The sequence below is a fragment of the Hypanus sabinus genome, chromosome 2 (assembly GCF_030144855.1).
Source record: "Hypanus sabinus isolate sHypSab1 chromosome 2, sHypSab1.hap1, whole genome shotgun sequence".
Classification (NCBI taxonomy): domain Eukaryota; kingdom Metazoa; phylum Chordata; class Chondrichthyes; order Myliobatiformes; family Dasyatidae; genus Hypanus; species Hypanus sabinus.
The window spans coordinates 73411001-73424326 of NC_082707.1; the positions used below are offsets into that span (position 1 = coordinate 73411001).

At 42.5% G+C, this 13326-nt stretch overlaps 1 protein-coding gene across 1 annotated transcript in view; it reads right to left on the minus strand.

Annotated features, from left to right (window-relative positions):
• LOC132403622 (uncharacterized protein DDB_G0292642-like) overlaps window positions 1–13326 on the minus strand; it is an 85478-nt gene that overhangs the window by 25201 nt on the left and 46951 nt on the right. Inside the window, exons 4-5 of the mRNA XM_059987083.1 lie at window positions 13098–13271; window positions 5075–5530 (exon numbers count right to left, since the gene is read on the minus strand). Coding sequence (XP_059843066.1) covers window positions 5075–5530; window positions 13098–13271 — 630 coding nt within the window. The remainder of the gene's footprint in view (window positions 1–5074; window positions 5531–13097; window positions 13272–13326) is intronic.

Here is a 13326-nt window from a genome sequence, read left to right on the forward strand (position 1 = left end):
CTGAGGAAGCAACGTGATTGCAGAAGGACTGAGACAAGCTGGAAGAATGGGAAAAATAACGGCCGATTGAATACAGTGTTTAGAAATGTATAATAATGATTTTGGTAAAAGGAACAAAAGTGCACACTATTACCTAAATGGGGAGAAAATTCAAACATCAGAGGTGCAAAGGGAGTTGGGAGTCCTCGTGCAGGACTCCCTGAAGGTTAATTTGTATATTGAATCTGTGGTAAAGAAGGCAAATGCAATGCTGGCATTCATTTCAAGGGGAATAAAATATAAAAACAAGTAGATAAGACTGAGGCTTTGTAAGACATTAGTCAGGCCACACGGAGTATTGTCAAGAGTTTTGGGTCCCATGCCTCAGAAAGGATGTGAGGTCATTGGAGACCGATCAAAGGAGATTCACTAGGATGACTCCAGGAATGGAGGGGTTAACATCTGAGGAGTGTTTGGCAGCTTTGTGCCTGTACTCACTGGATCTTAGAAAAATGTGGGGGGGATCTCATTGAAACCCACCAAATGTTGAAAGGACTGGATAAGGTGGATGTGGAGAGGCCATTTCCTATGATGGGGTGTCTAGAAGTAGAGGGCACAGCCTTACAATTGAGGGGTGACATTCTAGAACAGAGGTAAGAAGGATTTTTTTTAGCTAGATAGTAGTGAACCTGTTGTGTTGGCACGTAGCCTAGTGGACAAGGCATCGGACTAGTAACCTGAAGGTCACTGGTTCGAGCCTCAGCTGAGGCAGCGTGTTTGTGTCCTTGAGCAAGGCACTTAACAACACATTGCTCTGTGACGACACCGGTGCCAAGCTGCTTGGATCCTAGTGCCCTTCCCTTGGACAACATCGGTGGCGTGGAGAGGGGAAGGCTTGCAGCTTGGAAAACTACTGGTCTCCCGTACAACCCTGCCCAGGCCTGCGCCCTGGAAAAACCTTCCAAGGTGCAAATCCATGGTCTCAGGAGACTAACGGATGCCTAAAAAAGTGAACCTGTGGAATTTTCTGCCACAGACAGTTATGGAGGCCACGTCCATTGGTATATTTACAGCCAAAGTTGATAGTTTCCTGATTGGTCAGAACATCAAAGATTATGACAAGGAGGAAGGTGTATGGGGTTGAGCGGGATCAGCCATGATGGAATGGTGAAGCTGACTTGATGGGCTTAATGGCTCATTTCTGCTCCTTTAACTTGTGGTCTTCTGGTCGAAGCTGAAATGTCTTGTGGTATAAGCACAAGGGATTCTGCAAATGTATGAAATCTTGAACACACACACAAAATGCTGAAGGAAATCAGCATTGGAGGGAGGGAGTAAACTGTCAATGTACTCAAGTTCAGGGTCGAAAAGGAAGGGAAATGAAACCAGAATGAGAGATGGGGGATCACAAGCTGGTAGGTGAGAGGTGAGACCAGGTGAGGGATATAGTAGGTGGGTGAGGCATTTGTGGCTATGCTGGTGAGTCTGGGTGAGTCAGAGCAGCAAAGAGTGGGCAGCGATGTAGAAACTCAATTAACACCCAGTAAAAGTGAATTTAAAATTCTTGTAGAAGTAGGTTGAAAATTAGAGGTTTGGAAATGCAATCACACTATTTTATAAAGGAATAAAAGAGAAGCCAGAGTTTGATGGTGGATTTGGCTAGGCTATCAAGAGATTGAGATACATCATTATAAAAATGTCCCCCAATTCAATGGTTGGTTGAGAAGCTTTATGCCCCTTAAGCAATCCTAGTGTATTACAGTATAGCTCCTGCGGTCAAACATGTATCAACTCAGGAACACATTTGATACCAATCTGACAGCCTGATGAACAAGGAAAATACTGGGACCTACAATGAAAGATGAAATAAGATAACAACAAAATAATAGGATTGAGGAGATTTATAAATAAGGTGTCATATTTCATAATTTTAGTAGAGTTTTTGAGGATCTGACTAGAGAATAGATAATGGGGATCCAGTGGGCATCATGGTTTGACTTTTCGGAGGCTTTCAATAAGTCCCATTGAAGACCTTGTTAAAACGGTTGGAGTGAGGTGTAATACTCTGACATGAATTGGGAACTGGTAATTGGACAGAAACCGAAGAGTAGGAATGAATGTCCCTCTCAGGTGATCAGGCTGTGTCTGATCGGTTACAGCAGATATCAGCACATGGCATTCAACCTTTCAGGAACTACAGCAACATTTTGACTGAGAGGATCAAATGTTGTATTTCTTGGTTTGCTGACAAGACGTAACTGGGTTGGATGAAGAATCTGAAGGAGGATGAAAAGGGGTTTCAGTGGGATGAAGACAAACTGACTGAGGAGTCAGGAATGTGGCACAATACAGAAAAGTAGAGTGTTTGAAATGTTGAGAGATTGAATAATGTTGATGTTCAAAGGATCCCAGGGGTTCTCACACTGAAGTCAATCAAAGCCAAAGTGCAGGTGAAACAAGTAATTAATAGGTTTCAATAGATACATTTAATATCAGAGAAATGTATACAATACACATCTTGAAGTTCTTTTTCTTCGCAAACATCCACAAAAAGAGGAGTACCACAAAGAATGAATGACAGTGAAATGTTAGAATACCAGAGCCCCGCAGCTCCCTCCCCCATGCATAAGCAGCAGCAAATCAACAGCTCCCCCCTACCAGTACACCCACCAAGAACTCAAATGTGAAGCAAAGCATCAATAAGACACAGACTTGCAATACCCCAAGGACGACTCATACGCCTGGTAATTCAACATACTGCAGGCTCTCTCTCTCTCTCCTTCATATGGGAAAACAGCGAGAAGAGAAGCATAACAAAGCAGCTCGCTGATTTACGGTGTTAAAAGCCAGTTGCGTTGCATTTTTTTGCTCTGTGCCCAAAGAACTTGGGTCTCTGGGCAGACAGCCAGCAGCCAGCTCACTACTTTTGATCTTCCCTCTCCCACAATGCATCAGGCAGTGGCACCGGCCTTGAGTCTGCCCGCATCCAGAGCTACGGAAATCTGCCACACTGAAGGTGCTCTAGTCTTCCAGTCCGCATCCTTGGCATATCGAAAAGCAGCTGGTCATGAGGCCCTGAGGATGGGTCCCGTTTCCACAAAGAACCGGAGTCAGCATGTAACTCCCGGTGAGGGTCTTTGAAAAGAAATTTGTAAAGGAAAAAGAAAAGAGATATCAAAAATAGAAATAGAGCAGGTTCTGAAGATGGAACCAAAGTAGTCACCATTAGGCGCATCGTCCCCCTAAACTCTACTTAGGAAGACACACGTTTGCTTTGTCGAGAAATAATATGAGTGCAGGAGTAAAGACAGCTTACCGCAATTGCAGTATAGAGACTCTGTCTGGGTTTGCCGAGCTCTGATTCCCTCTCTCCCTGAATCCCCCATTCACCCTGTCTGATGTCTGTGCATTAAACGTCAGCCGACTCAATGGAGCTACAACAAGAGCAAGCTGTGAAGTAGAGAAGTCAAGTACAAATATTGGCAATGCACCACACCCAATGTTTCTCAGCAAGTTTACACATACATCTTGTAGGCTGGTCTTCCGGCCTTCTGATCTCTGCAGAACACAGCTGGTGTACGTGTCAGATGGCTGGCAAAAGTTTTGGTGCAATGACTGGAGACCGAGATGAAAGCATTTTGCTGTGAGCAGTTTAGCAGAAGGAAGTGGGAATGCTCTCATTACAAATGTTAACAATACAACTTTATGGGCAGCAGGTTAACATCAGGTTCACCACTGATTAAAATGATGTAAATATTAGATACAGCTCTTAGATATATCTTAGTAGTGATATAGGCTTTAATAATAACTATAAGCTATCCTCTGGTACCTTTATTATCTATTAATTGTATTATTGTAAGGTGATTTTAGTGTATAGAATTACTAAATATATGAGCAGCATACTTAACTGCAAACAATATATTTTTAAACCACTGTGAAGGGCAACAGTCACGGACTGATAGAGTAATTCAGCATAGGAACAGGCCCTTTCACCCTACTCATTTATCAAGTCATTTCTCTGGCAACAGGTTTCATACACTCACCTCCTTCTGCATGAAGAAGTTGCTCTTCAGGTGTCTGTTAGATTTTTCCCTTCACGTCTTCAACCTATGCCTAAAGACTGTATACACCACTGAAGGAAAAACTTTCTGTCTCCTGTGATGCTGTGTTTCCCAGTGAGTAACCAACATTTTTCTGAATAGTGAATAATTTAAATTATAAAGACTCATTACAAGTACTTTATTATGGCGTAAACATCTGATGGGTGTGAGTGGGTAACATGGCAAAAGGTTTGGGCTGTATTTTGTGATTTGAACAAAAAACTTTTGTTCCTGTTTCCATTTATTAATTTAAATATACTCATGCCAAATTGCTTTTTGCACAATTCTGTCCACATAAATTTTATTTTACAAGAGATTTTAAAATAGTTGAATATATTTTAATGATATTACAGCTCAAGATGATACACTACTTAATGCACCAGCCTATTTTTGGATATTTGCATATTGATGCACTTCACATGTTTATACTTTTAATCTTAATAAAGCAAGGAGGTCGACCAAGTCAATGACTGGGAAGAACATGCAGAAGTACACAGTAAGTGCAAAGGCAATCAATTATGTTTTCACCACATTATACACAGAATGTTGTAGAAATGAAGAGACATGATAATTGTGCACTTAAACTCTATATACACATAATGCATTAATCCACTTTAAACCAGGGCTAATGTCTTATGGAAGATGAAATGACAATTATTTATTCTACTTATGGATTCTCAGATCAGATCATCATCAGAACAATGAATGAAGCAATGTAACAGGAGAACAAAGGATCAAGCAAATTGCATAACACACTCTACCAATGTTTAACTGACTGTTCTGCACTTTTTGTCCTTCTGCAATCTCTGATCTGGATTGTTTACTTACAGAATTGTGCAACACCTATACTTGGAAAGCCTATTAAAATTTAAAAAGAAATTCTGAATACGATTTCGAGTGGGATTTTGTATAGGATTCTGAATATGATTTGGAGCGGGACTTGGGGTGGGACTTGGACTGCCAAATGAATAGGAATCTGAAGTGGAATTGGAGACCTGAACTTGAGTATGATTCCACACTGGAATATTTGTTTGCCTTGGGGCTACAGATATAGCACAATGAAGAGAATACTCAGATGATTCACTGCAAATTGCCTTTGTGTTAAGGCAGGCAAAGCAAAATTCCACATGGCATCTGACGCACACTACATATTTGCACTTATCTTTATGTTCTATAAGCAACCCACACGTGGGACAAGCACGGATTTTTGGACAATTTTGAACATTGCTGTAAGGTAAAGTTTTTGTGTCACAGTTCTTCAAGGTTTCCAGCTGGATATTAATGCATCCTTCATTATCACATTTATCAGATCGCGGAGCTGGGCCTTTCCACTCCTTCATACATTGCCAGCAAAATTCAAAAGGGATTCCATCGTTGGCTGTGCAGACTGAACAAGTCACTGACATGTTCATCTCATCTTTTCTTTCCACGTAACTCCCACACCTAGGACACTAAACAAAGACAGTTGATGAAATTAATAATTAAGAACATACACTTCTGATAATACACTGTATATAATAATGTAATCTTAGCTTTTAAATGTGCTTCTTCAAAATTAATGTTATGGCATCTCCTGTATTGATAAATTTTGATGTTCCACAGAAATCAAAAGTTTGCTGTAATTTAGACATGAAATGATTGTCGCAGAAACAATATCTATTTCCCCATCCACCCCCCCCCCCCCCCCGTAGCTGTTATATTTAAGCGAGTTGCTAAGTACTAAATACATTGAGAGATTTCTGGAGTAATATTCATCTGATGATTAATTTCTTAGGTTTATACCACAATCAGTGAGTGAGACTGTGTTTCCTCTTTCATTGATTTACAGCAGAATCACATCTGTGAGTCATAGAGTCATAGATTCAAACAGCACATGAGCTGGCCCTTTGGTCCAACTGCTCCATGCAAACCAAGCTGTCCATCTAAACTGATGTCATTTCAGAATCAGAATCAGGGTGAATATCACTGGCATATGTCATGAAATTTGTATTCCTTGTTGCAGCAGTAGCATGCAATAAATAATAACAGAGAGAAAACCATGAATTACATTAAGTAGTTCCTTTCCGGGGAACGTGCTAAGATGGTAGCGTGATAACGATACACAGCAGCCTCTCTGGACTCTGGATTGGGGATTACCAAATGTTATATGGTTTTTCTTGTGTGGTCTGTTTTGTGCTTTTTCATGATGTCATTCCGGAGAACGTTGTTTTATTTTTTAACTGCATTGTATTTATGGTTTATCAATGACAATAAACTGAATCTGAATCTGAAATAGTTAAATTAAGTAAGAAGTGTAAAAATGAAAATGAAAAACTAGTGAGGGAGAGTTCATGGGTTCAATCTTCATTGAGAAATTTAACAGCAGAGGGCAAGAAGCTGATCCTGAATCATTGAGTGTGTGCCCTTAGGCTCTTGTATCTCCCTAATGGAAACAATGAGATGGGGAGACAGGGTGAGAAGAGGTATAGTCAAGATAGCTGTGGGAACTGGTAGGTTTATAAAAGTTGTGGGTAGGTAGCTTCTTTCCAGGGATGGAGAAAGAGAGATCAAGAAGGGAGAGAGGTGTCAGAAAAGGACCAAGTGAATTTAAGGGCAGGCTGGAAATTGGAGGAAAAGTTGATGAAATTGACAAGCTCAGCATGGGTGACAGAAGGAGAACCATGATGTATGGAGTGGCTGGAGTGGGCCCAAGTGCAGGACACAGGTATGGAGACGGACTTCGACTAGTTTTGAGACATAGAGATGGGACTTGGACTTGATTAGGAACTCAGAACCAAGACTTGGACTTGACTTGAAACTCAGAGCCAGGACCTGGACTGAACTTGGACTCGGAGCCTGAATCTAGAGTGAACTTGACTTGACTGGAACCAGAGCCTGGTCTTGGACTGGATAGGAAGCCTTGAATGGGACTGGGACACGAACTCAACAAAACAAACAACAACAAACCCCTCGCATCCTGGCTCGGAGCAGTGGCAAAACGGCCAGCAAAGCTCAGCTGGACATAAGACGAAAAAAATAATCAACAGACAAAACGTATTTTAACACTGAGAAACTCTGAAGACAGTTCCTTATTTGCGGTGGCTTGGAAGACAGTCCTTTATTTGCAGTTGCTCAAAGTGGTGACAGTCGGCCAGCAAATCTCAGTCAAACATGAAAAGGATAGTGTTCGCATCCTAGCTCGGTGTAGCAGCAAAACGGATGGCAACTCAGCTGGACACGAAAACAACTGAATTCACTAGGCATCCACAGGCACCAAAGCAACTTGGAGTCCACGATTCCCAGCTGCCCCAGGACGAGCACAGCTGCACAGGTTACAGTGACGAACCAGCCCCGAGTAGCTGTAAGCCAGGGTTTTTATCCTGCCAGTTTGGATGAAGGGCAGGTGCCCTAATCAAGGAGCCAGGAAAAACATGGAGAAAAGGAAATTAACTGAAACAAGGAGTTAAACGATTGGACCTTGACACACCAATGCAGTCATCAAAGTATTACAGGAAGAGTTGAGGAACGTTACTAGGGAAGGCTAGGAACATGGACTATTCTACATTGGGATTGAAAAGCCAGGCATAGCTGGGATGCATGCAGTTGCCCATAGCTACCCCTTGAGTTTGGAAAGATTGAGTGGAGACAAAGAAGAAATTGCTTAGGGTGAGTGTAGTGGTAGGGGGGAACTGGTTGGATCTTTTTTTGCAGAAATATTTAAGGCTTCTTGATGGGGGGCATAGAGTGTATAGACATCCATGGTGAAAATAAGGTGGGCGGGGCAGGGGAGTAGAAAGCTGTTGAAGAGTCCAAGAGCGTGTGGTGTTGCAGAGGTAGTTGGGATGAGACCAAACCAAGTGGGATAGAATGGAGTCGAGGTGTGCGTACATGAGTTCTGTGGGGCTGGAGCAGGCAGAGACAATAGGCTTACTTCAGACACTCAGATTTGTGGATTTTGGGTGGGGGCTAGAAATGATCAGAGCAGAGCAGAATTGATGAGGTTAGTGATGATGTTGGATACAATTTTTTGATGGACCAGAGTTGGGTCCTGCCTCCTGACCTCTGCAAGGTAGAGAACCTTCTGCATAGTTTTGTACAACAGTCCAAAAACCACTTGTCTATGTGTTTGATGGGAAAGTCCTTCTTCTCCAGCTCTTTACCTTTTCCACCCATCTGAGTTCACCTATCTGTTTCTAGCTAGTCCTCCTTTCACTCCCTCCATGTTTTTTTGTCTGGTTGCTTCCCCCTCCCTTTCCAATGCTGAAGAAGAGCCTCAGCCGGAAACACAGACATAGAAACATAGAAAACCTGCAGCACAATACAGGCCCTACGTCCCACAAAGTTGTGCCGAACATGTCCCTACCTTAGAAATTACTAGGCATACCCACAGCCCTCTATTTTTCTAAGCTCCATGTACCTTTCCAAAAGTCTCTTAAAAGACCCTATCATATCTGTCTCCACCACCATTGCCGGCAGCCAATACCACACACTCACCACTCTCTGAGTAAAAAACTTACAATAGACAATAGACAATAGGTGCAGAAGTAGACCAGTCAGCCCTTCGAGCCTGCACCGCCATTCTGAGATCATGGCTGATCAACTACTATCAATACCCAGTTCCTGCCTTGTCCCCATATCCCTTGATTCCTCTATCCATAAGATACCTATCTAGCTCCTTCTTGAAAGCATCCAGAGAATTGGCCTTCACTACCTTCCGAGGCAGTGCATTCCAGACCCCCACAACTCTCTGGGAGAAGAAGTTTTTCCTTAACTCTGTCCTAAATGACCTACCCCTTACTCTCAAACCATGCCCTCTGGTACTGGACTCGCCCAGCATCTGGAACATATTTCCTGCCTTTATCTTGACCAATCCCTTAATAATCTTGTATGTTTCAATCAGATCCCCTCTCAATCTCCTTAATTCCAGCGTGTACAAGCCCAGTCTCTCTAACCTCTCTGCGTAAGACAGTCCAGACATCCCAGGAATTAACCTCATGAATCTACGCTGCACTTCCTCTACAGCCAGGATGTCCTTCCTTAACCCTGGAGACCAAAACTGTACACAATACTCCAGGTGTGGTCTCACCAGGCCCTGTACAAATGCAAAAGGATTTCCTTGCTCTTGTGCTCAATTCCCTTTGTAATAAAGGCCAACATTCCATTAGCCTTCTTCACTGCCTGCTGCACTTGCTCATTCACCTTCAATGACTGATGAACAAGGACTCCGAGATCTCTTTGTATTTCTCCCTTACCTAACTCTACACCATTCAGATAATAATCTGCCTTCCTGTTCTTACTCCCAAAGCGGATAACCTCACAGTTATTCACATTAAGTGTCATGTGCCAAGTATCTGTCCACTGACCCAGCCTATCCAAGTCACCCTGAATTCTCCTAACATCCTCATCACATGTCACACTGCCACCCAGCTTAGTATCATCAGCAAATTTGCTGATGTTATTTTCAATGCCTTCATCCAAATCGTTGACGTAAATTGTAAACAGCTGTGGAATCAATACCGAGCCCTGTGGCACCCCACTAGTCACCACCTGCCATTCCGAGAAACACCCATTCACTGCTGCCCTTTGCTTTCTATCTGCTAACCAGTTTTCTATCCATGTCAATGGCTTCCCCCCGATGCCCTGAGCTTTGATTTTACCCACCAATCTTCTATGTGGGGCCTTATCAAATGCCTTCTGAAAATCGAGGTACACTACATCCACTGGATCTCCCCCGTCTAACTTCCTGGTTACATCCTGAAAAAACTCCAACAGATTAGTCAAGCATGATTTACCCTTGGTAAATCCATGCTGGCTCAGCCCAATCCTATCACTGCTATCTAGATATGCCACTATTTCATCCTTAATAATGGACTCTAGCATCTTCCCCACCACCGATGTCAGGCTGACAGGTTGATAGTTCTCTGTTTTCTCCCTTCCTCCTTTCTTAAAAGTGGGATAACATTAGCCATTCTCCAATCCTCAGGAACTGATCCTGAACCTAAGGAACATTGGAAAATGATTACCAATGCATCCGCAATTTCCAGGGCCACCTCCTTTAGTACCCTAGGGTGCAGACCATCTGGACCTGGGGATTTGTCAGACTTCAGTCCCATCAGTCTTCTCATCACCATTTCCTTCCTAATGTCAATCTGTTTCATTTCCTCTGTTACCCTATGTCCTTGGCCCATCCATACATCTGGGAGATTGCTTAGTGAAAACAGATCTAAAGTACTCATTAAATTCTTCTGCCATTTCCCTGTTTCCCATAACAATTTCACCCAATTTATTCTTCAAGGGCCCAACATTGTTCTTAACTATTTTCTTTCTCTTCACATACCTAAAAAAGCTTTTGCTATCTTCCTTTATATTCCTGGCTAGCTTGCATTCGTACCTCATTTTTGCTCCCCGTATTGTCTTTTTGGTTAAGTTCTGTTGTTCCTTAAAAACTTCCCAATCATCTGTCCTCCCACTCACCTTAACTCTGTCATACTTCATTTTTTTTAAATGCTATGCAATCTCTGACTTCCTTTGTCAACCACTGTGGCCCCTTTCCCCCTTTGAATTCTTCCTTCTCTGGGGGATGAACTGATTTTGCACCTTGTGCATTATTCCCAGTAATACCTGCCATTGCTGTTCCACTGTCTTTTCTGCTAGGCTATTCGTCCGTCAACTTTGGCCAGCTCCTCCCTCATGGCTCCATAGTTTCCCCTGTTCAACTGCAACACTGACACCTCCGAGCTGCCCTTATCTTTCTCAAATTGCAGATAAAAACCTCTGACATCTCCTCTTATGGCAGCCATTTCAGCCCTGGGAAAAAGCCTCTGACTATCCACACGGTCAATGACTCTCATCATCTTATACACCTCTATCAGGTCCCCCTCATCCTCCATTGCTCCAAGAAGAATAGGCCGAGTTCACGCAACCTATTCTCTAAGGCATGCTCCCCAATCCAGCCAATATCCTTGTAAATCTCCTCTGCACCCTTTCTATGGCTTCAACATGCTTCCTGTAGTGAAGTGACAAGAACTGAGCACAGTACTCCAAGTGGGGTCTGACCAGGGTCCTATATAGCTGCAACATACTTCTTGGCTGCTAAATTCAAGTCCACGACTGATGAAGGCCAATACACTGTACATCTTCTTAATCACAGAGTCAACTTGTGCAGCTGCTTTGAGTGTCCTATGAACTCATATCCCAAGATCCCTCTGATCCTCCACACTGCCAAGAGTCTTACCATTAACACTATATTCTGCCATCATATTTAACCTACCAAAATGAACCACTTGACACTTATCTGGGTTGAACTCCATCTGCCACTTCTCAGCCCAGTTTTGCATCCTATCAATGTCCTGCTGTAATCTCTAACAGCCCTCCACACTATCCACAACACCTCCAACCTTTGTGTCATCAGCAAATATACTAAAACATCCCTCCACTTCTTCATCCAGGTCGTTTATAAAAATCACAAAGAGTAAGGGTCCCAGAACAGATCCCTGAGGTACAGCCCTGGACACTGACCTCCATGCAGAATATGACCTGTCTACAACCACTCTTTGCCTTCTGTGGGTAAGCCAGCTCTGGATCCATAAAACAATGTCCCCTTGGATCTCATCCCCCACCTTACTTGCTCAATAAGCCTTGTATGGGGTACCTTATCGAATGCCTTGCTGAAATCCATATACGCTACATCTACTGCTCTTCATTCATCAATTAGTTTAGTCACATCCTCAAAAAATTCAATCAGGCTCGTAAAGCAAGACCTGTCCTTGACAAAGCCATGCTGACTGTTCCTAATCATATTATACTTCTCCAAATGTTCAAAATCTTCTCCATCAACTTACCAAACACTGAGGTAAGACTCACTGGTCTATAGTTTTCTGGGCTATCTCTACTCAATTTCTTGAATAAGGGAACAACATCCACAACCCTCCAATTCTACAGAACCTCTCCCTTGCCCATAGATGATGCAAAGATCATCGTCAGAGGCTCAGCAATCTCCTCCCTTGCCTCCCATAGTAGCCTGGCGTACATCTCATTCGGTCCCGGCAACTTATCCGACTTAATGCTTTCCAAAAGCTCCACCATATCCTCTTTCTTAATATCTACATGTTCAAGCTTTTCAGTCTGCTGCAAATCATCACCACAATCACCAAGATCCTTTCCATAGTGTATGCTGAAGTAAAGTATTCATTAAGTGCCTTTGCTATTTCCTCCGGTTCCATACACACTTTCCAACTGTCACACGTGCTAGGTCATATTCTTTCACATCTTATCCTCTTGCTCTTCACAATCTTGGAGAGTGCCTTGTGGTTTTCCTTAATCCTGCCCAGCAAGGCCTTCTCATGGCCCCTTCTGGCTCTCCTAATTCCCTTCTTAAGCTCCTTTCTGTTAGCCCTATAATCTTCTAGATCTCTAACATTACCTAGGTCTCAATTGAACCCAGGTCACCTGTACTGTAAAGTGTTGTGCTAACTATTACACTATCATGCTACCTCAATAAGACTGCTTATTCATTTTCACATATTCATTGTCAGTTTATTTCAGGTCAGGCCCTCAGTGTGTCTTTACATCTTCATGTAGTCATTCACCTTCCTCTCCTTCTTTGCAACTGTTCTCAGTTAGTATGTATTTTTTCTAGTCTCTCCTGGATTCCTGATAGGATTTCTGTATGAACACTCTGTATTAAGGTATCTAAAATTGTATTCTTCCACAAGTGAAAATTTCTTCTCTAGATTGATCATTTCAAATCTCCTTATAATTTTAAACCCTTTGATCAGGTAATCTCTTAATTCTCTTTGCAGAAAAATGATCAGTTAACCTGTTCATTGTTATAGTCTCTGAGAAACCCTTATGAGAATCCTGGCTTATTATGTTGAAATTTCTGTTGTATAGTGGTCCTTTTTAAAACATTGCCTATCAACTCCCTTGAATATTACCTCATTTCTTCAGACTCTCACACCATCCCAAACTTCACAGCTTTCACAAACCCAGTAATGACCCCTATTTATTAGCAGTTAGTTAGATACCAGTCCTCTTTACCTGTTTGTAGTCACAGTAACTTGAAGCGGCGAGAGTGGCAAGCTTCTCTTCAAAATCCTGTCGTTCCTCAACAGAGAGCAATGCATGTCTGCATACCTCCATGTAGGACCATTCCTTTCCACATCCTTCATTTGTCCCATCTATTACTGCAGGGCAGTGGAATTTGAAATGACCCTGGAGAAGACATCGATAAATATTGTAAAGCATTCCCATTTAAAAAGAGGATTGA